Consider the following 21,496-nt stretch of genomic DNA (forward strand, 5'->3'; position numbering starts at 1 on the left):
CTGTGTCTGACTGAAATATTCCCTGATTCCCCTGATTATTAAAGGGAAAAACTTGCTTTAGTCCCTATTTTTGTGGACTGCTTGCTACCTCCTCTTGAAATCAAAGGCTATTAGTGTCACAAAACAGTGTTCAAGAATCTGCCTTAGGAATTCCAGTGTTCTGTCAAGGAGGCTCCTGAGGCTAACCGAAAAAATGCATGATTTGTCTCTGCTGTTGGTTGCCTGTCAGACCCCTTTGTAAGACCCATCTGTAATATTCCTTTGCTGAAGACACCACATACTCTGTTCACAGGACAGAAATCAAGCTGGAACTAGGCAGGAAGCTTCCTTCCTTATGGATAGCCCTCATAATACATGAAGGTGTTCTCTAAGCTGCTGGAGTAGAAAAGTCATCAACAGTCAGCTATGGACCTGTGCACAGTACTACTGACCATCCAGGCAAGATGTGCCCACTGGTACAATAATATCAATTCTATTACAGGAATAACCAACCATTTTCTGTTTGGATTTGAGGCCCACTCCACAACAGGGAATTCATGACCTAGTATCATAAGCTCAGTCAAAAGCCTGTGGCTGGGAAGGTCATAGGCCATACTACAGAAACTCATAACCACACAAAGTGAGGGTTAAATGTCCATGCATGAATGAGACATTTATATATCCCCTCCGGGTTCAGGGCTCATTGTTGAAGACGAGGTAGACAGAATACACAAGCTGGAGGAAGTAGGGGAGTAGAATACTTACATTGAGTTTGATGTGGCTCTTGCACTCACACTTGAAGTTGTGATTATCTACCCAAGACTGAGCCTGCCAACATCCAGTCATGGATCAGAAAGCTCATTCATGAGGCCCCACCCTTCCCTGACTTAACTAACATTAACCTAAATGCAGTTCATGATTGTCGTGAATGGGAAATTTATTTTCTTAAGTAGTGTAGCCACTGGTAAGCAACCCGAATGAAATTCATTGTTGGTTTTTTGTTTGCTTGTTTTGTTTCTTGTTTTTCAAAAAAGACATGAAAGAATTACAGTGTTTGACCTGAGTAGTGAAGGCTGCAGGGCTCAGGCTTTAGGCATATTCAGGATGAGAGGGAGGAAGATAAGGACAAAGAATGAGGCTATGCTAGGGTCCATTAGAAGAGTCACGTAGGCCTGTTTTATGTTTTCAGATTCTATTTAAAGAGTGTGGTTTAAAAAAATGTTCCATTGACTTGGGGGGCTGGAGAGGGCTTAAAATCCATTGCTAGAGTTTGTATAGACAGGACTGGGGCTTTTCTATACACATAAAGAAATTAATTATATATTTACCAAGTTCTGGGGATCCCTATGTCTCTCCCTTACCATACATACACAAAATCTTGAGTGAGCCTTCCACTCAGGGCAGTTTATACATAAAGCTTACATCATTTACAAACATGGGTTTGGCTGATTTCCCTAGTGAAAGGAGGTCTGGGAAAACATAGTTCAATGGTAGAGCACTTGCCAAGTATGCACAAAACCCTGTGTTCAATCCCCAGCACTGGGGGAGAGAAGAGGGAATGAAAAGGAGAAATTCCTATTCTATGGCTGAGCCACTCCTTCTGATCTTAAAACTGGACCAAATAGGTAGTGTTAATCTTTATCAGTCCTTTAAGGACTTTTTCAGGAGGTGTTGACATTCCCATGTAATGGATCTTAACTTTTGAGGAGTCATGTTTATTTTTAGGAAAGATATAAATGGTGCTGGAGAGGTGGCTCAGTGGTTAAGAGCACTGGTTGCTTTTCCAGAGGACCCAGGTTCAATTCCCAACACTCACATAGAGGTTCACAATTGTCTGTAACTCCAGTTCCAGGGAATCTAATGCCCTCTTCTGGCTTCCACAAACACAGACATACATGAAGGCAAAGCATCCATACACATAAAATTAAAGAAAAATTTAAAGAAAGATATAAGCAATAAAGCCAAGTATGGGGATACAAACCTGAAATCCAGCACTCAGAAGACAGAGGCAGGAAGGTAGCCTAACATACACAAGTGTTCCAAGCTAGCCTAGAACATAGTGAGCCCCCATCTCAAAAAAAAAAAAAAAAAAAAGAAAAGAAAAAGAAAATAGGAGAAAAGGAGGAAAGAAAGGATACGATACAAACTAGGTGTAATTCTAGAAGATGCTCTGACCAACCAGTCTGCCAGTCAGGTTAATGACAACCCCCACACACTAATGCTTTTAACCAAACTGTTCTAACAAGACATGACTAAGCAAATATACCATGGGGTACAGTAGAAATACTAGGAAGTTAGATGCCAGGAAAATGTGAACTGGAGAGCTGGCCATGCAACAAGGAAGGCATATGCGCTGAGAACCTGAGTCTGCATCTCTAACAGAAGGATCAGAAGAACAGCCATTTGGCATTGTTCTTGGGAATATTAGAAATAAAGGACAAAGACAGCCAGCTAAGAATCCATACATGGCAAATAACAGTCCATCTATACTGTAGTGGCATTTGTTAGGCCTATGACATAGCCAGTGTGGGTCACCCAGCCCTCAACAACTGTCCTCTTGTGGCAGCTGTGCTTCCCATCCCATCCTGCTGAACAGCAGTGCCTGGAGGCCTAAGTCAGAGCCTGGCACTCATTTGGGCTTGAATACTGGATAGAGGAATATTGAGTCCAGTCCCCCAAATGCTAAACTCCAGTTCCCAGAACATGCAACGGTGAAACTCGTGACCAGATTGATTTGCAAAGTGCTACAGTCACATACTCAAGATATTGCCCATCTAGAAACAGATGAGATAGAGGAGAGACTTAGACCCTTTTTTTTTTTTTTAATCTTTCATGATGTAATATCCAGATGGCTCTAACCTCCTTGTCAATAACCAACTCCTTGAGGGTATCTCTGTTTTCCATCAAAAGGAGCCTTGGTACCTGCAGCTCCCTCCCTCAATGAGAGGAGACTACAATTCAGAAGCAAAGGGCTTGGCATTAAAGCAGTTTGTTCCATGGGCCAGTTTGGGGAGGGAAGAGAAATGAACATTCTTTTCAGGGCAGTTGGCCAAAGGGTAGGAGACAGAGTGGTTCAGCATGGGAGGTAGGTTGCAGAGGGACAAGGTAAAGGGCACCTCCTGAAAAATGGGAGTTGGGGGTGAGGAGTCAGTCCAAGGCTGTGGCATTGTTGAAGATAGGGGCTGTTTGGGGACCACCAGAACATGTTTTGAGGGACCGGAGGCTTCACCCCTGGGACTGCTGTCTCGCACAACATAGTTTCCGCCTTCAGAGATATTCAGCTCCCATAAAGAATCTGGATTCTGAACTTGGGTCTCCGTCTTGCTGACAGCAGGGGGAGGGCCAGTGTTAATGGCTGCATTCATGCCATGGTGACACCGCTTGTTTATCCAGTACAACAGTGGGCTGTAGGCGAACATGGCAGCTCTCATCACTTCCACCCACTGCTGGGCATGTTCTTCTCTCTGCAAGTTCTTCTTCCAGTGCAGAAAGAGAATGCAGCTGCCTATTAGCGAGGAACACAGCCCCAGGAATCCAACGCACAAGGAGATCCACACTAAGGCAGTGAGAAAGAAATCTGATGCATTCATGTAAGCTCTGAGCTGTTTCTCATTCCTCTCCTGGACCTCATCACCATTACTCGTTCAATTCCTTCCCTCCCTCCTCGTTCTCCTGTTCAACACTAGACTTCCAAGTTACTTAAGGGATCATTTTAGTTATTTACAGAGAAGAAACACTAGGTCTAGAAATGGTAAGAGCTAAGTCAGCTTTCCAGTAGTCCGTATGTCTCTAGAACAGACTGTCATCTAATTGCTTAGCACTCCAAGCAGCCACCACTCCTCCATCCATGCAAAATATTTTCCCTAACTATTTGTCACCATGCCTAAGGACACAAAGTGAGAGGCAGGGACTAGAGATGGTGCACTTACTGCCAGGGAGGCTCAGGTCCTCCTTTTGAGAATCCATAGAGGTCAGTCAGCCTTGGCACCCAGCCTGTCGCTCTGGGGAGAGGAAATTCACATCTCTCCACCAATAGGAGTCCTCAGAAGGCCCAGGCCTCATTGTTCTCTAAAGGAAAGGTCACCAGGTTCTGTCCACTGGGCATTCCAGGGGCCATGTTTGTGGGGTAGTCCTGATAATGGAAGGGAGGGACCCATGCAGTGGCATCTCATAAACGATTACCTACTGCTTCTACCAAGGACTGGGCCACCAGGAGAGCTGTCTGCCCTCATCCTTGCAGTGAGCCAGGAGAGCGAGCCCCCAGGAAAGGGCCCTGGCACTCTCAAGGAGCTAACCACTCGGTTGGTGATTAAGGAAACACCGCTGGGTACCTTGCCCACTGCCGATTGGGACAGAGAACACACAGAGCATTGGGCATGCCTGCCCTCTACAAATCTTGGCCCAAGTTGTCAGAAGAAAACTGGCTCAAAGGAACCAAGTAGTGAGCACCTCCTTTGGCTCTTACAATCTCTTTTATTTGTTTCATTTCCTTCCTTCAGCAAGTGCTGGCAGGTGTTCTCGGGCCCTGTGGGAGCTCTCCTCTATCTGGTCCTGCATCCTTTTCCAGCCTAACCCCCCTCCTCATCCTTCACACTCCACACTCTTGCCAGCCCAACAGACATCCCCCCTACACACATACACACACACACACACACACACACACACACACACACACACACACACACTAACCACCTTGGGAATTTTGCTCATGCTGCTTCCTCCCTGAGAGAGCTGCTACTCTCGTCTTACCACTGAGAACCTTTCCCGGCTCAGCTCAACCTCTTGCTATGTAGCAAACAGTCTTTCAGTTTTCTTCCCAGAAGAGACTTAGAGTTGTCTAGTTCAACTCCCTGAGCCCTGTGGAGACAGGTCTCACCTACCCAGCAACCAATCCCCCAGCATCTACTGAAGCCAGAGCCTTGCTTATTACTTAAGGCAGCTTGATCCATTTATGGATAGCTCAGTTAGAAAAGCCTTGTGAGTTAAGCCTAAATCAACTCACAGGAGGATATACTGTAGCTGGAAGTTTTCCTGTGTCCTGCCCGGTCCTGCAGTCGCTCAGACCCCAATAAACACACACAGGTTTGTATTATTTTCAAACTATATGGCCTAATGGCTCAGGCTTCTCACTAGCTAGCTCTTATATCTTAAATTAACCCATTTCCATAAATCTATACTTGGCCACGTGGCTTGTGGCTTACCGGTACTTTACATCTTGCTTCACTCTCCTTTCTCCTCCCTGTCTCTCTCGGATTTTCCCACCTGGCTCCATCCTGCCCTCCCATAGGCCAATGCAGTTTTATTTATCAACCAATCAGAGCAACACATATTCACAGCATACAGAAAAAAAAATCCCACAGCAATATACCAACCAGTCCTAGCCTGAGTTCTTACCTTTTAGTTTTGCTCCTTTTATAGTCCCCCATTGTGCCTTGAGACACACTTGATTACTTTTGTTTTTATGGCCTAAATACTAGACAGAAACAATGTAAAGAGGAAAGGTTTCATTTAGCTCCTGGTTCAGAGGGTTCAGGCCATAGTTGCTTGGTCCCATGTGGGTGGGCAGGACACCACAGCCTCAGAGAAACATGTGGCAGAAGACCACTGCTTACACTGCAGCAAATAGGAAGCTGAGTGCAGGGCCAGAGGCAAGCTCTGAGCCATAACCTTCAAAGTCCTGCCCCTTGTGATCAAAGTCCTGCCCCTTGTGATCTTCTTCTGCCCAACCGCTTCACAGTTTCCACAGCCTCCCAAAATAGTGCCAGCAGCTGGGGGCCAAGTGTCCCCAAAACATGAGCTTGTTGAGGACATTTCAGATTCAAACCAGAGCAGGCACTATTTACAGAGTTCTTCCCAGAATGCCTTTTCCCTTGGCTCCGCCTTATTGCCCACCGTTTTTGCTCCTCCTTTGTTGGTGTTTTCCTCTTTCTCCTGGTCTCTAAGTGTTAGCATGCTCCAGGGCTTAGTCTTTAGCATTCTATCTCCGTTCCCTCCTGGGTGGACTTATCCACATCTATAACATTAAAGAACACAAATACACTGATAATTCACAGCTTCATACCTCCAGCCTGGAACATAGCTCAGAACTTGAGATTCACGTACCCAACAGTCTGGTTGACATCCTTCCTTGCCTATCTATTAAGTTATACTTAATCTTGGGTTTTAAAGTAGGAAAATTACTCACCCTTGGAAGTTTCCATTTTTGCTCCACATTTTGGAGCAAATTCCAGCAGTCAGGACGATCCTTTGAAGAGTAGGCCATGTACTCCTCTGCTCAAAGCCTATGGCAACATCCCATCTCACTCAGATTAAAAGCCAGTTCTTAACCACAGCCTCCAAATCCCTGATCAATTTAACCACCCAACTCAGTGTCATCTCTCCCTCTGTACCCTCACCCACTGGGATAACCTCTTACTGTTTCACAATAGTATAATCACATTTGCATTTGCTGTTCCCCTTAGCTAGTCAGTTTCTGCAAGTCTCCATATAAATCGGTCCCTCGTTTCACTCAGACCTCTTGCTTGGGCAATCTCCCTATTTGTGCCCCTCATCTTCCTTTGTTCTTTCTACATACAAGCACTGTCACTTATCTTTTTCTACTAAAATGTAAACTCCATGGATTTATGAAAATACGGTGCTTGCATTAGTTACTTTTCTGTTGCTACAACAAAAATAAATAAATAAATAAACCATGACTGAGGCAATTTTTAGAACAAGGATCTTTTTGTCTTACAGTTCCAGAAAGAGAGTCTGTAATGACAGGGGAGGCATGGTAGCAGGTAGATGGGTCAAGAAGCTGAGATCACATCCCTTCCATATGCAGGAACAGAAAGCAATAACTGGAAGTGAGGCAAGCCTACAAACTCTCAAAGCCTGCCCCCCTGTGATATACGTCCACCAGCAAGGCTCCACCTCCTAAAGGTTCACAGCCTCCCCCAACAGGGAACCAAGTAAGTGTTCAAATACCTGAGTCTGTGGGAGACATTTCTCCCATAAACCACCACAGACCTAAAGCGTTAGATAATGATAACTTCTGTAAAAGGTAGAGTGAGATAACAGGGTGAAGTAGAGTAAATATAGACTCTAAAGGGGGGTAAGAGGGGTATGGCTCAGCAGGTTAAAGGCACTTGCCATGTGAGCCTGGTGACTGCATTGGATCCCTGGAACCCACGGAAAGAAGGAAGAGAGAACCTGTTCCACAGACTGTCTTCTCACTGCTGTACAATTGCCTCCCCCAACCTCAACACATAATTTTTTTTAATGGTGAGAAGGTTCATCAAGAGAGGTATCTCTGAAGTGCTGAGATTTGAACTGAGTTGTAGATGAGGAGGAGGCAGTATTTGAGCAGAGAAAACAACACGTGCAAGAAACCTGACCCAGGAATTCTGAGCCAGGTACAGGTGAGCAAAGTGAGACTTTCATAATCACCCACTGCGTTGTTCCAGCATTGGGAGTCTGATGTCTAAGGACAGGCTGCATTGAACAGTTTGGAGGCTCTGTTCCTGCCTCAGGAGAGGTTCCTATCAACTGAGGCCCAGATAAGGACTTCCATGGGACTGCCCTCACATAGGATACATTCATGCTGGCAGCAGGTGGGACAGAGATGATGTCATTGTCTCTAAACTCATATCTGGTTCAGCAGGTGAAGAAGATGGTGGCATTTTAGTTGGGGGTTTGGGGGACCGACACATTCTAAGGATGAAAAAAGAGCCTGAATAAAGATTTGTCAAGGACAATTCCTAGTATCTCTGAGAGTAGTTCAATTACATGCCAGGAACCAGGCGTTGGTGGCGCACGCTTTTAATCCCAGCACTCAGGAGGCAGAGCCAGGTGGATCTCTGTGAGTTCCTGGCAGCCTGGTCTACAGAGCGAGATCCAGGACAGGCACCAAAACTACACAGAGAAACCCTGTCTCGAAAAACAAAACAAAACAAAAACAAACAAAAAACATGCCAGGAAACAGAAGGAACCCAGACTTCAGAGGCAACGCGTTTTAAAAAGAGCTCAGCTCTTAGGTGGAACTTGGCATCTCAACAATTTGCAGACAGTTTAGCTCTCCCATCTGTAAAATGAGGGTAATACCTACTTCATAGGTATTATGAAGGCCAATAGGACCTTCTGCAAATAGAAACCAAAAAAGAGAAGCTTCAGCTGTGATGTTCAAACATCCTTTGCTGCTAAAGGAACTGTTACAGCTAGTGCCAAGTAAATTTAGAAAAGGGGCAAGCCCAGTGAGAACCCGAAGATCCAAGTCAGCTTTCCAGAAGAAGCTTGGCGCGCAGAGGCTGCTGGTCCCGGGAGGGAGGATGTGAATCCCGGCAGACTCCCAGGAGGAGACGCACCACTACACCCACAGAGCGGGTGGGCAGAGACAAGAGCCACCAACCCTTAGCCTCCCTGTCCCTTATCCACTCGGGCACCCGGAACCTTGCGCGCGCGGAACCTCGGTGGCGGAGCATCGGCGTCACGGACCTTGAAGGCGATGGAGCAGGCGCGCGGGCCGGGGGCCGAGGCTGACGCTCCAGAGGAGGAGGAGGGGGAGGCGCGGGCGGCCATGGCGGCCGTGGTATCAGCTGCGGGTGGAGCGTGCCCCGCAGTCCTGCAGGTGGCCGGCCTCTACCGGGGGCTGTGTGCAGTGCGCAGCCGCGCCCTGGGGTTGGGGTTCGTGTCACCAGCACAGCTACGCGTGTTCCCGGTACGCCGGGGCTCCGGCCTGCCCTCGGGGGGAGCAGACGGTAGTGGGGTCAGCGAGCTGGAAGCTAACCCCTTCTACGACCGCTACCGGGACAAGATCCAGCAGCTGCGCAGGTGCGGTCCGGACCGGCTGGGGGTTGGGGGTTGGGGGTTGGGACTCGCGGCGCGGGCTGAGCTTCCGGCATTACTACTACACTACCCTGCTTGGTGGGCTTGTACTGTCCCCACTATACCAATAGTTTGTTTCTAAGTTCAGAGAGGCCAGGTCACTTGCCTAAGGTCACATCGCTGGTCTCTGCAGGGCCTTTGGATCTTCCCACAGCTTGTGCTTAGTTCTCAAAACGCTCAGGTGAACTCTTTAAAGCCCTTATGAGGAAGACCGCTCCAGGAGTTGTCCCCTATGTAGAAATGTGAAAATGAAGCCTTCAGAAAAGGCACTTGATTTGCTCAAGGTCACATGTTGAATCAGCAGATGCCTGACCAAGAGATCAGGTTCCCAGGCTCCCAGCTTAGGGCCCTGACTGCATGGAGTGAGAAAAGTGCTGCAAAGACTCAGCGTTACATTTGGATCGCCCGTTGAACCCTTTCATTAAGGTAATGGAGGCGAGGCGGTCTGGAGAGAGGTAGAGGCTTGCTGGAGGTCACACGGTTGGTTAGGATTTGTCAGACGGAAACCAGGCTTCCTAATGTTTCAACTTCCAGAAGGTAAAACCTAGAGATGGAGGGGTGTACCTTAGTGGAAGAGCACTTGCTTACTATGCACAGGGCCTTGAGTTCCATCTCCAGCACTGAGGGGGATAAGTATGGTAGGGTCATGGCTGTTAAGGTAGGTATAGTGGGTGCCTTGTTCCAAGTGGAAGAGTTGAAGGTCAAAAATGGAAAGGGGTTTTGAGAGTTTGGTGGTACAGGAAGGCAATTATGAAAGGAAACAGACATTAAGGGCTGTGAATTCTCTGCGTTTTGTCTCATTTTAATTCCACTCGCTTAATTTCGTCTTCATCTTCACTAGGACAACATCGTCCTCTAACTAGTGTTCACCACTTCTAGTCTTGGAACCCTCCACCCGTCCACTTTACCATGAACATAATGATCTTTCACACTTTTTGAAGCAATGGTGGAACAAATGAATGGGTACTTTTCTTTCCTTCAAACATTAGATAGTCTCAAATATTTGTCTTTGTTTTGTTTTGTTTTTTCGAGACAGGGTTTCTCTGTGTAGTTTTGGTGCCTGTCCAGGATCTCACTCTGTAGACCAGGCTGGACTCGAACTCACAGAGATCCGCCTGGCTCTGCCTCCCGAGTGCTGGGATTAAAGGCATGCGCCACCACCGCCCGGCTAATATTTGTCATTTTAAAATAGTTTTTTGACCTACAGTTCTCTCCACCCATTTCTCTCTGATCCCTTTTACCCACAAGCATCTCCAAAGGGATGTCTACTTGCACTCTGAATACTTAGCGGTTCCATTCACGCTTTCTCAAGAGCCCATAATGAGGAAGGTTTCTTTCCTTCCTCTAGGTCATTCCCACCAATATTTATACATGTTGATATCTCAGAAAGTGTCCCATTGAATTCTGCACAGTGTCCAAACTGCTTAGTGTTCCACATAAAGCTTTCACACCCCAGTTCCTGCCAGTCTGTCTAGCCTGATCTAGTATCAAAACTTCAAATAGTATGGTCTAGGTCTAGCTCTAAAATAATTGGAGGGAGGGGAAGTGTTCCAAATATAGGAGACAACATCACAGTCAAAAGTACAGTCATGAGACCCCCCTCAATCATTTAGGGAAGTTTGAGCACATTTTTGCTATAATTATCAGTCGTGCTCATGTACATATTTACATATCTCCAACTAGATAGTAAGTTTCAAGTAAGGACAGTGTCTTAGCTATTTTCTGTGTCCCTGGAGCCTAGGAAGAGCTCTGCTGCCCAGGGTGCCCCTGTGCTCACTATGCATTGACCGTGGCAAGCTCAGGTACATCTGTGGCTGCTAGCCGGGCTTACCCAGTCCTTCCATCTACGCAGTAATGAAAACAGTGACATTTGATGTCACATCCAAATGGAGTAGGGGGTACCCTATAATGTCTTGACTATGAACGTCTACCAAAAGGTTAAACAAGATGTCTTTGTCTCCTCACCCATGGTATTGTGTGTCTCCCAGCGAAGTAGCTGGGATAATGTTTTCATCTCAGCATACAAAGTCAAACATCTCATGGTCAGCTACACATTCTGACGTATTCCTAATAATGACAGCAGCCCCAGCCTAGCTTTCAAGCCAGAAGAACATCCCTGTTTTAAGATAAAAGATGAATTTCTGATGTTCTGTCTGCAGGTTCTTTGGAGGATAAGTCAGGGAGATACTCGGGTACTAACTCTTCTCCCAAAGCACCCACTTGGAGCCCAGGATTGAGGGTGGGGATAGAGGGAGACACCAAGAATTAGATATATTCAAGTAAAAGCATAACACCTAGTAGGCGTGCTACAGGATTCCTGCCTGCAGAGCTGACCCAGCAATATGACTTCAAAGTATTCTTTATCTCGAGTAGCCTAATATCTATAATGTTTTAAGTACCTGAGAAACCAAGCCCTGCATCACCTGGGAATAACTTGCAAGCGATAAGAAATGTACTGATCCCTTGAGGCCTAACTGTAGTTGACCAGCTGGCTTTGCTTTCCACTTTCTTGACTTCCAGGCTTATACCCAGTTCTTAACAACTAAAAGCAAACCCTACAACCTCATAATGCCTGTGTCCTTCCTTTGTGGACATGGCCTATGATGCCTTGTTCTTTCAAAATCCAGAAAGGCCTAGGTGCTTTACCCTTTGATTTACCTTTGGTCAGGTCTGACCCAGCTGCCTTTGAGTCCCGCCTGGAGAAGCGCAGTGAGTTTCGGAAGCAACCAGTGGGGCACTCCAAACAAAGTGATTTTATCAAATGTGTGGAGCAGAAGGTAAGGCCTGCCTGGTCCTTTTTGTGTGTATTATATGTTTACTAGCATTCCTCCCAGCCCTTACCCTTGAAGTGATCTCATTGATGGATGAGATGGTGGTAACCTGAACATCTGATCTTTACTCATTCTCCATCAATAAATGTATATCCTGTTCTTTCTGGGCAAGATCCTGTAGTCATGATGGAATGTAGAGGAATGGAAAGATGGTCCCTGCTCACAGGGAATGCAGTCTAGTGATCAAATCAGTGTACACATGGCACTGGGCTATAGGAAGCAGGGAAATGTTTACAGTGGAGGTCCGGGGTTTAAAGATAGGGTCTCACTGTCTATCACTGGCTGGCCTGGAACTTGCCATGTAAACAAGGCTGACTTTGAACTCACATAGATTCTCTTGTCTCTGCTTTCTGGGAGCTGGAATTAAAGTTGTGCACCACCACACCGAGCAAGATTCTTTTTTTTTTTTTTTTTATTTGTTGTTATGTATAGGTGTGTATGCATGCAAGTATGTACACATGACTGCAGAGGCAATTGAGTTTAAGAAGTAGAGATAAGGTAACTTACCTGCTAAGAAGACAGGCTCTGGATCCACATGCCAGGGACTGAATCAGAGCTTTCAGCTGCCAGCTAGGTAATTATGGACAAATTATATAAGTTCTCTGAGCCTCAGTTTTGCCTATTTGTGAATTCAAAATAGTAATAATACCTACCTCACAGAATCATGCTAAGGACTGAATGAACTGGTATCATCAGCTCAGTCCCTGGCCTTAAAAAGAACTTAATGTATCATTGGTCGCTGTGATCCTTGAGCAGTCAAAGCTGGAGAAAGCATGTGGGTAGCTATGTGTATAATAACCTAGGACAAGGCTTGCCAAACTCTTTGACCATAACCCACAGTAGGAAATATATTTACATTGCTACTTAGAATACACATATATGTTACAGCATACACATTTTTTATGGACCAGTGATATGTAATACATTCCTTTTCTATCTTTAGGCTGGTTCTCATTCTGTAAACCAGTCTCGTCTGGAACTTATTAATAACTCTGGAGCTCTCAGTCATCCTCCCACCTCAGCCCCCCATGTGTTCAGATTGCAGGTGTGAGCCATCATGCCTAGGGAGTGCATTCTTATTTTTCATTTTCCAAAAAATTGTGATGACAATCCACTGAACTGATTTTGCAACATATAATTTGAAAACTTCTAAGCTGGGAAATGCATGGAACGAATTCAGGAGAGACTTTAGCTAGGTTGGAGCTACTTTCAGTTGTTTCTGGCCCTTTCAGAGAGGAAGTGTATTAGTTGTTACCATGTTTCTGTGATGGAAATAACCTTAATGAGGAAGGATTGATTTGGGGACATGGTTTCAGACATGTCAGTACAGGTCAAATAGGGTGTGGGCTCAGGAAGCAGAGACAAGGAACTATAAGAAGAGACCAGGATAAGATAAAGCCCCTAAGGACATGCCCCTAATGACATCTTCCTCCAGATAAGCCCCACATCCTACCTTTCATCACTTTCCAATATCATAATAGTATGAATCCAGCAACAGATTAATCCATTCATTAGGTCAGAGCCCTCATGACCTACTCATCATTGGAAGTGCCATCACAGACTTACCCAGAGGTACACTTTACACATCCCCCAGGCACTTTTCAATCCAGTCAGCGTAACAGGAATATTAACCATCACAAGAAGTCTAATTAATAGAGAAACTGAGAACTCAACAGGACTCTAGTGTGCTGACCCCTACCACTAGAAGTGCTATCAGTTCTAGAAATACATCTCTCCATTTCTCACCTGATCTGTGGATGGTGTGGAATAGGTCAGAGCGCCAAGCACAGAAAGTCCAAAAAGAACAAATTGGGAAGGAATCCTTCATGTTCCTTCACACTCCTTCATAGTGGCAGGTGTAGAATGAACTTCCTGTAAGGGGATTCAGTGATTACTACAAACTCTTTCTCATCTCTGCATCTCAGCATCTTAGCAGAAGGAAAATTGTCCATAAACAATAACTTTTAGAGTAGCATGTACAGTGTTGTAAAGAGTGGATAGAAGTGAATTCTCAGGTACAGAATTACGTAGTGAGATTGACAACTTCCATGACTTGGTTTTCTTTTTCCTTTTTTTTTCTTTTCTTTTCTTTTTTTTTTTTTTTTATGAGGAAAGTGTAGTTTAATAGCCTGTCTCATCATGTATTTCAGACAGATGCCTCAGGGAAACAGCCTGTGAGCAAAGGATTCACTAAGGACAAGGTAGGTTTCTAATTAAATATAGAAATCCAAGTCTGAAGTCATATGGGACATCTATAATAAGAGGCTGCAAATTTGAACATATTTATTGTGCTCAGTGATCTTTTTTGTATAAGGTGATTTTTTTCCCAACAGTAGAGATGAGAATATTTCTGTAGATTTTTGTGTCCTTGACATGACCCCCAGCTTCAGTATGGGTCCAAGGATGCTACAAGAAATTTGAAGGAAATGGAGTGCACTCCTTTCTATAGAAAGTAACTTTCAAAATCAAAGCACCATATGTAGTCTGTACTTTATTGTGCAGATAGGGAGCTCCCTGGTAGAACAGCAGCCGGGGTTTCTCCTTTTTTACCAGCCGCAAAGGGCTGCAGGACTCACTGGTGAGACTGAAACATTTGGGGAGTGCTTGATGACCTAATAGATACTCCCCAGGAATAGAACTGTGAAGGTCTGTGTGGGAGCGGAGACTCGCGTTCTCTGAGCATGTGAGTGTTGAGTGCTTATTCTGTACCTACTAAGGTCTGCTTCACTGGGCTGACATTCTGTTCTACAAGGCTTTAGACGGAATTCAGCTGGGGTTGTTGTTAATTGTAAATGTTAATTGCTATTTCTTCTTTCAAGACTCTCAGTTCAATCTTTAACATTGAGATGGTGAGAGACAAAACTGCAGAGGAAATAAAACAGGTAATGAATGAAAATGAGTAGGTATACTCCCTGTGAACCAAGTCTGAGACCAGAAAAGGTCATACATCTTTCTGACATCTTTTTCTGTCCCAAATGAAAAATAGTCACAAGGGGCAAAAGTGATGAGTCACATAAATAGCAGTGACACGAGAAATGTGTCTTTCTTTGTCTTGCTTTGATATGGCTAATCAACTTCGGTTTTCCCTCTTTTTTGTCCCGTTGCCCATGTACTGTTTTAAATCCTCAGAACTCCATACCTGCATCCCTGTCCTACCTTTCCAAACAGGCTCCCTGGTGTGGTGCTGGCAGGTCGTGGTGAGCATGGCTGCAAGGAGCTCTCCTTGACGTTCCCTTGGCTGAGTGTGCTTAAGGTTCTACTTGCCTTGCAGAGGTGTGCTGGTTAGAACAGAGACTTCCAAAACAAGCTGCCATTTTTTTTTTAAGTCCTAGCTCTGCCACTCTGCCACATTTGACCAGACAAGTTAATTTTTCAGGGCCTCAGTTTCCCCGCTGTGAAGTGATAACAGCTGTACACCTACTTCTTGAGCTATTTGAGAATTAAATGAATTAACATTTGTGAGGCAGTCCTGGCACAGAGTAAGTGCTATAGCTATGTTTTAAAATAAATGAAAAAATACTATGTTGGGAACTTGTTTGCAGATATCCAGTGACAACTCCTCCCCTAACCCTGTATTCACTTCCTTAGCACTGTGACCTAAGGACCTTCTATAGAAGCGTCCTGAACATCTCCCTTGAAAGCATTCTGATCCCTCCTGCCTGTCTGATCAGTCTATGTACCTTAGTTTGCATTGCTAGGTTGTTTGTTTGCTTTTGGGGTTTTTTTTTCCCCTTGAGGCAAGGTTTCTCCATGTAGCCCTGACTGTTCTAGGACTCACTCTGTAGACCAGGATGGCTTCAAACTCAGAGATCTGCCTGCCTCTGCCTCCCGAGGGCTGGAATTAAAGGCACGTACCAACCACCGCCTGGTGTTTATTATTTTTTTATATCTAAAATTCTTTTCTCTCTAGCCTGTCTGAAACTATTTGAGCATTCTGTATACTTCCCTGAGTTATATTAGGTGTATGTGCTAATTAACAATGTAGTAATGAAAGGGGTAATAAAGACAGGCAGGCATTATGCTTGGTGTTTCACTGCTAGTTTTCCATTTAATTCTAATGTCTACCCTAGGAAGTAGATTCTGTTATTCCCAATTTAAAGATATGGGGTTAAGAAATAAATATTTATGCAAAGCTATGTTCTTAACATTGGCAATTATAAATTTAAAAAAAATCAATCACTTCTAAAAATATCGAGGATTATTTACATCTTACAATATCAAATTCCAGCCAAGATTCAGTTCTTTGATTAAAAATAAGCACATCTCTCTCAATAGTATATAATTATATGTATGTGAAAGAATATTTCTTTATGATTTATTATGAGTAAATGTTTGATTTGTACACCTATTTTAAATTGCATATTCCGATATTCAAATTTCTCAGGCAAAAACAAAGTCGTAAGTGGAAAAACTTTAAGATGCCCTGGTATAAGCCAAATTCCCTCCCTTTGCAACTCTCCCCACCCTCATCCCCCAGCAGTACTGGGAACTGAACCAAGACCTCATGCATGGTAAGCAAGTGCTCTGCCACCAAGCTATAACCCAGCATCACAGTCACCTGACACTGTTGGATGGCAGGCCATTGGTGACAGCACAGGCAGATATCCTGCCTACAGAGGGCTTGCAAACCAGTAGAGGAGATGCATTCATATGCTAATGACCATATTATAGACTAGCATATTTGTGTTAATTTTCTATTACTACAGTAAGACACTGTGACCAAAAGCAACTTGGGGAGGAAAGTGTTTATTTCAGCTTACAGTCTGTAGTCTGTCATTCAGGGAGGTCAGGGAGGGAACTCAAAATGGCAGTAACCTAGAGGCAGGAGGTAATGCATTGGCCATGGAAAAGTGCTGCTCATAGGCTTGCTCAGCCTGTTTTCTTGTTATTTTGTCTTTTTTGTTTGTTTGTTTGTTTGTTTCCAGAGCTGAGGACCGAACCCAGGGCCTTGTGCTTGCTAGGCAAGCGCTCTACCACTGAGCTAAATCTCCAACCCCCAGCCTGTTTTCTTATATGTCTCAGGACTACCTGCTGTGGGATGGCACAATCCACAATAGGCTGAATCCTTCCACATCAATCATTAATTAAGAAAATGCTGGAGGGTTGGCTCAGCAGTTCAGAGCACTTATTGCTCTTGCAGAGGACCTAGGTTTGATCCCCATGGTAGGTCACAGCCATCTATAATTCCAGTTCTAAGGGATCCAACACTCTCTTCTGACTTTCTTAGGAGCCAGGCACAAACACAGTACACATACGTGTATGCAGGCACAACGGGTCATATACATAAAATAAAATAACTTTTAATTAGGAAATGCACCGTAGGCTTGTCCACAGGCCAGTCTGGTGGAAGCATTTTGTCAACTAAGGTTCCCTGTCCTCAGATGACTCTCTCTTCTGTCAAACTAGCCAGCACAATCTTTAGAGAGATAAGAAGTGCAAAGACATTTCATAGGGAAACTTCTGACTGAAATGATGAAGGAAAACTACAGGAGGAGAAGAGCATATAAACTTAGCCTTGAGTGTTAGGAAGAAGGTGGGGGAGGAAGTCAGAGATGGGAAAAAGAAAGCTTTCCAGTAAGGACCAATTACATGAAAAGCCATGGGAAATAATAAAAATAATAGGAGTAAAAAGTGCAAACACAGAACATGCATATGATGTGTTAAGGGATAATATTGCATGTACTATATCTGTGTAATATATTGTAAAAACATATTCCTAAGAAAGATTAGGAAGACACCAAAATAATTCTTTTAGTTTATAAAACAGGACTTTTTCCTTTTCCCTGTTTTCTAATTTTGTACTCTGTAAACCTATTCACTACTTTGGGGTATTTGCATCATGAAAGTCAGCTGTACCCTCTGTGTTCTTTGATGCCAGGCAGAGAGAGAGGACTTGTGACTGCTCTGTACTCTAGTAGGCCCTAGACCAGCAGGCCCTATCTGCTCCTGGTATGTAGGACTTTCTGGAAGCAGAATTTTAAGAGCTGCCTAGAATATAGCAGTAAAAGCTAACATGATTTTTCGTGTCTGTTCTGCCAGTCTCAGAGTTCTGTTAGCTCAGTTAGTCTTCCTAACAGTCCCGTGAGGTTGGCGTCACTGCTGTTTTATTGATGTTATTTAAGAAGTTTCAGCGATTTGCCCAAGGTGGAATAGCTAGTAAATTATCAGGGCTAGGATTTGCATCCCAGGTCACTGGCTGCAGACCCTAAACTCTGAATGGCTCATGTCATTGATCTCTGAGAAGGCCTATAGTTGGCTGAGGTGGTATGGGTTTAGGGAGGGGATAAAGAACCTGTGAAAAACCTATCACCAACGAGATAGATCCTGAGAACAATTATTTCAAAAGTCATAGAGGCAATTTCTTTGACAGAGGTATTTTTTTTAAATGTTATTACTATTTTTTTATGTGTATATGTGTTTTACCTGCATGTATGTCTGTGCACCATCTGCATGCAGTACCTGTGGAGGCCAAAAGAGTGTCAGATCCCCTGGAACTGAAGTTACATATGACTGTTAGCTGCCATATGGACAATAGAAATTGAACCTGGGTTTTCTGCAAGAGCAGCCAGTGCTCTTAACTGCTGAGCCATCTCTCCAGCCCCTTTTATTCTCTGCAGTTGTCTGTTTGTATGGGAATATGTGCACATGAGTGCAGGAGCCTGCAGAGACCAGAGGTATGGGATCCCACTGGTCTCCTGGCACTGGACTTTCAGGCAGTCATGAGCTGCCTGATGAATGCTAAGAACCAAACTCAGATTCTCTTCAAGAGCAGTAGATGCTGTCAGCCACTGACCCATCTCTCCAGCCCCCAGAGTTTATTATTAAGGGGTACAGTTTGGGGTCTGGACAAGTGACCCAGAAGTGAGAAGCACTTTCTGCTCTTTAGAGCACCTGTGTTCAAGTTTCCAGCACCCACATCAGATGGCTCACAACTGCCTTGAACTCCAGCTCCATGGGATCCAACACCCCTTCTGGTCTCCAAGAGCATCTAAAGAGTGTTATATACACAGACATATACATTTAAAAAATGAATCTTAGGAAGACAGTTTTAAAGAATTAAGAGTTTAATCTTTCAGAAAAGCGTGTGTCACTAAATTTTTTATAATCATATGCTAGTTGTAAAAACGTTGCAGTGGAGTTTTCCTCCCTGTTATCAGATAGAATAATACTCTGAGAATGAAAGCTATCACTATTTCTTGGCATACTTGAAAGGATTACCCATATGTCACAGATACTTTATTTATTGCAGATTTGGCAGCAGTATTTTTCAGCAAAAGACACAGTCTACGCAGTTATTCCTGTAAGTAATTTGGAGGGGCGGTGGAAGTGTTGCAGCATGAAGGTCAGCGCTCTAGCCCTCTCAGGCAGTTGCCTTTACTTTTCCTGTGTTTATGACATCTTGAGAACTTAGACTTTACAGCTCTCAGGGTTTTTATTATGCCCTAAGCACCAGAGATTGGAAGCTTCATATGGTTTATTTATCACTTTTGCTTTCCCTCTTTCTGGTTTAGAAATGTTTCCAAGGCTCTAACCAGGGAGGCTAGTGTAAGTTCATGTTTCTGACTGATTTCCAGATGCATTTTATTGCCTTTCATTTTCCAGCCAAACTGCTGGGATTCAAGACACTACCTCCAGCATAGCTTTCTTCCCTTCTTGTCTGTAAATGGTAGATGCCTGAGCTGACCTGGAGCTCCTTCCTGGCCATTCTCCAGCTTTTCCCCTTAGCAAGTGGCATTTTCTTGGTTTTACGTTCTTGAAATTGTCTTAGAAGTGATCACTGGCCATTGCCTTACCATTAAGGTCTATGACCAAGACAGGATACAACTGTCTTCTCTAGTTAAGATTATATCTTACTCTAGACCAGGCATGATGGCGCACACCTTTGATCCCAGTGCTTGAGAGATAGAAGCAGAAGCAGGCAGGTCTCCGAGTTCAAGACCAGCCTTGTCTATATAGCAAGTGAAAAAAAGAAAAAGATTATATCTTACCTTAAAGTACACTGAAGAACAGTTATGTTCTCAACTTACATAAGTATGAGATTAAGGAGGAAAAATGCATACAGAAGGAAAAGCCAGGCCTTTTGGTTATGAAGAAATCCCTGTCCTTTGTTTTTTAACCTCTTACACATAGATACTCTTTTTTGTTTGTTTGTTTGTTTGTTTCTTTTTTAATTTTTTTTTTATTTTTATTTTGTAATACAATTCAGTTCTACATATCAGCCATGGATTCCCTTGTTCTCCCCCCTCCCGCCCCCCTCACCTTCCCCCCAGCCCACCCCCCATTCCCACCTCCTCCAGGGCAAAGCCTTCCCCACGGACTGAGATCAACCTGGTAGACTCAGTCCAGGTAGGTCCAGTCCCCTCCTCCCAGGCCGAGCCAAGCGATCCTGCATAGGCCCCAGGTTTCAAACAGCCGACTCATGCAATGAGCACAGGACCCAGTGCCAGTGCCTGGATGCCTCCCAAACAGATCAGGCCAATCAACTGTCTCACCCACTCAGAGGGCCTGAACCAGTTGGTTACACATAGATACTCTTACCTTCATGAGCTCCACAGTCTAAACAGTCTGTACTTATCATTGTGTTTTAGACCATTCATACCAATTCACTGTTTAAACAGGCCTTTTCAAGTCTCCCTTGGATTCACCTGGCTCCTTGGAGACTTTGAAGCATCAGAACACTTCATCTTCATACATAATTTGTAGCAATGAGCAGCAAAGCATGCATCTCGTTTTTCCTGTCTTTTTCTCATAAGAGTGATTTGTAAATGATGGAATTTAAAAGCCTGTTTCAGCTATAATATAGTTCTAGAATTCAGTTTTGGAAAATTCAGTTGATTGTGACTTTTCATGTTTTCCTATTTGTGAGCTAATTTTAATCTTTTCTAATTTGCAGAAAGAAAAGTTTGATTTGATCTGGAACCGGGCTCAGTCCTGCCCAACTGTAAGTCTGTGGTAATTATTTATGTGGAAAATTATAAGAATTGCTTATAAATGCTACCAAATAGTTGATTTCAAACCAGTCCTTCTCATAACATAATGCTCTATTAACAAAGGTGCTAGGGTTTTTCTCAAACATTGCTTGCAGAAAATAAAGAATACCTAAGTAAACTGGAAATATATATCATGTTTGTGTGTTGGGTAGCAATATTGCTAAATGTCAGCTCTCATATTTCATCTCTGATGCTTTCCTTCTTAGATGGGTTGAGAAATATGCTGTGTTTGTTATGCTATCACATAATTAATTTCATAATTTAAGAAAAGTTTTTAAAGTCAAGCATTATGGGATAGGGATATAAGTCAGTTGGTAGGTTACTTCTCCCAGCATGCACAAAACCCCAGGTTCAGTCACCAGCACCCCATTGACTGGTGTGGTGGCATATACCTAATCCAAATACTTGAGAGATAGAGGCAGGAAAATCAGGAGTCAGGTCATGCTTGGCTGTATATGAGTTTGAGGCCAGCCTGGGATCCATGAAAAATTGTCTTTTACAAAAAGGGAGGAGGCAAGAGAAAAGGAAAGGAAAGGAAAGGAAAGGAAAGGAAAGGAAAGGAAAGGAAAGGAAAGGAAAGGAAAGGAAAGGAAAGGAAAGGAAAGGAAAGGAAAGGAAAGAGAAAAGAAAGGAAAGGAAAGGAAAGGAAAGGAAAGGAAAGGAAAGGAAAGGAAAGGAAAGGAAAGGAAAGGAAAAGGAAGGAAAGGAAAGGAAAGGAAAGGAAAGGAAAGGAAAGGAAAGGAAAGAAGGGAGCAAGGAAGGGAGGGAGGGAGGGGAGGAGGGGGAGGGAGGGAGGGAAAATTAAAAAGCCAAACATTAGCCAAACATTGAAGA

At 44.0% G+C, this 21,496-nt stretch overlaps 2 protein-coding genes across 5 annotated transcripts; one reads left to right on the plus strand and one right to left on the minus strand.

Annotated features, from left to right (window-relative positions):
• Positions 1 to 2,792: 2,792 nt before the first annotated feature.
• Positions 2,793 to 8,407, minus strand: Tex38 (testis expressed 38). Of its 4 annotated transcripts, XM_059254735.1 has the most exons (3): positions 8,066 to 8,407; positions 6,164 to 6,260; positions 2,793 to 3,535 (listed from the first exon to the last, which is right to left on the minus strand). In XM_059254735.1, the coding sequence occupies exons 2-3, from the start codon at positions 6,177 to 6,179 to the stop codon at positions 2,931 to 2,933; spliced, it is 621 nt and encodes a 206-aa protein (XP_059110718.1). In that variant the 5' UTR covers positions 6,180 to 6,260; positions 8,066 to 8,407; the 3' UTR covers positions 2,793 to 2,930. The 4 variants fall into 4 exon arrangements, with proteins under 4 accessions (XP_059110718.1, XP_059110719.1, XP_059110717.1 ...); XM_059254736.1 differs by lacking the exons at positions 6,164 to 6,260; positions 8,066 to 8,407 and adding an exon at positions 5,181 to 5,613; XM_059254734.1 differs by lacking the exons at positions 6,164 to 6,260; positions 8,066 to 8,407 and adding an exon at positions 3,909 to 4,041.
• Positions 8,254 to 20,643, plus strand: Atpaf1 (ATP synthase mitochondrial F1 complex assembly factor 1). The gene is made up of 6 exons (XM_059254733.1): positions 8,254 to 8,787; positions 11,510 to 11,618; positions 13,823 to 13,873; positions 14,492 to 14,554; positions 18,922 to 18,972; positions 20,566 to 20,643. Exons 1-6 carry the CDS (start codon positions 8,462 to 8,464, stop codon positions 20,626 to 20,628), a joined length of 663 nt encoding a protein of 220 aa, XP_059110716.1. The 5' UTR covers positions 8,254 to 8,461; the 3' UTR covers positions 20,629 to 20,643.
• Positions 20,644 to 21,496: the final 853 nt, after the last annotated feature.

Source organism: Peromyscus eremicus, chromosome 2, assembly GCF_949786415.1.
Source record: "Peromyscus eremicus chromosome 2, PerEre_H2_v1, whole genome shotgun sequence".
Lineage (NCBI taxonomy): Eukaryota > Metazoa > Chordata > Mammalia > Rodentia > Cricetidae > Peromyscus > Peromyscus eremicus.

Coding starts and splice junctions, on each gene's coding strand:
- Atpaf1 (XM_059254733.1), top strand. CDS start 8,462: ATGGAGCAGGCGCGCGGGCCGGGGGCCGAGGCTGACGCTCCAGAGGAG. Junction 11,619..13,822: donor TCAAATGTGTGGAGCAGAAG/GTAAGGCCTGCC, acceptor CATGTATTTCAG/ACAGATGCCTCAGGGAAACA. Junction 18,973..20,565: donor CAGTCTACGCAGTTATTCCT/GTAAGTAATTTG, acceptor TCTAATTTGCAG/AAAGAAAAGTTTGATTTGAT.
- Tex38 (XM_059254734.1), bottom strand. CDS start 3,945: ATGGATTCTCAAAAGGAGGACCTGAGCCTCCCTGGCA. Junction 3,536..3,908: donor GGACCTGAGCCTCCCTGGCA/GTAAGTGCACCA, acceptor TCACTGCCTTAG/TGTGGATCTCCTTGTGCGTT.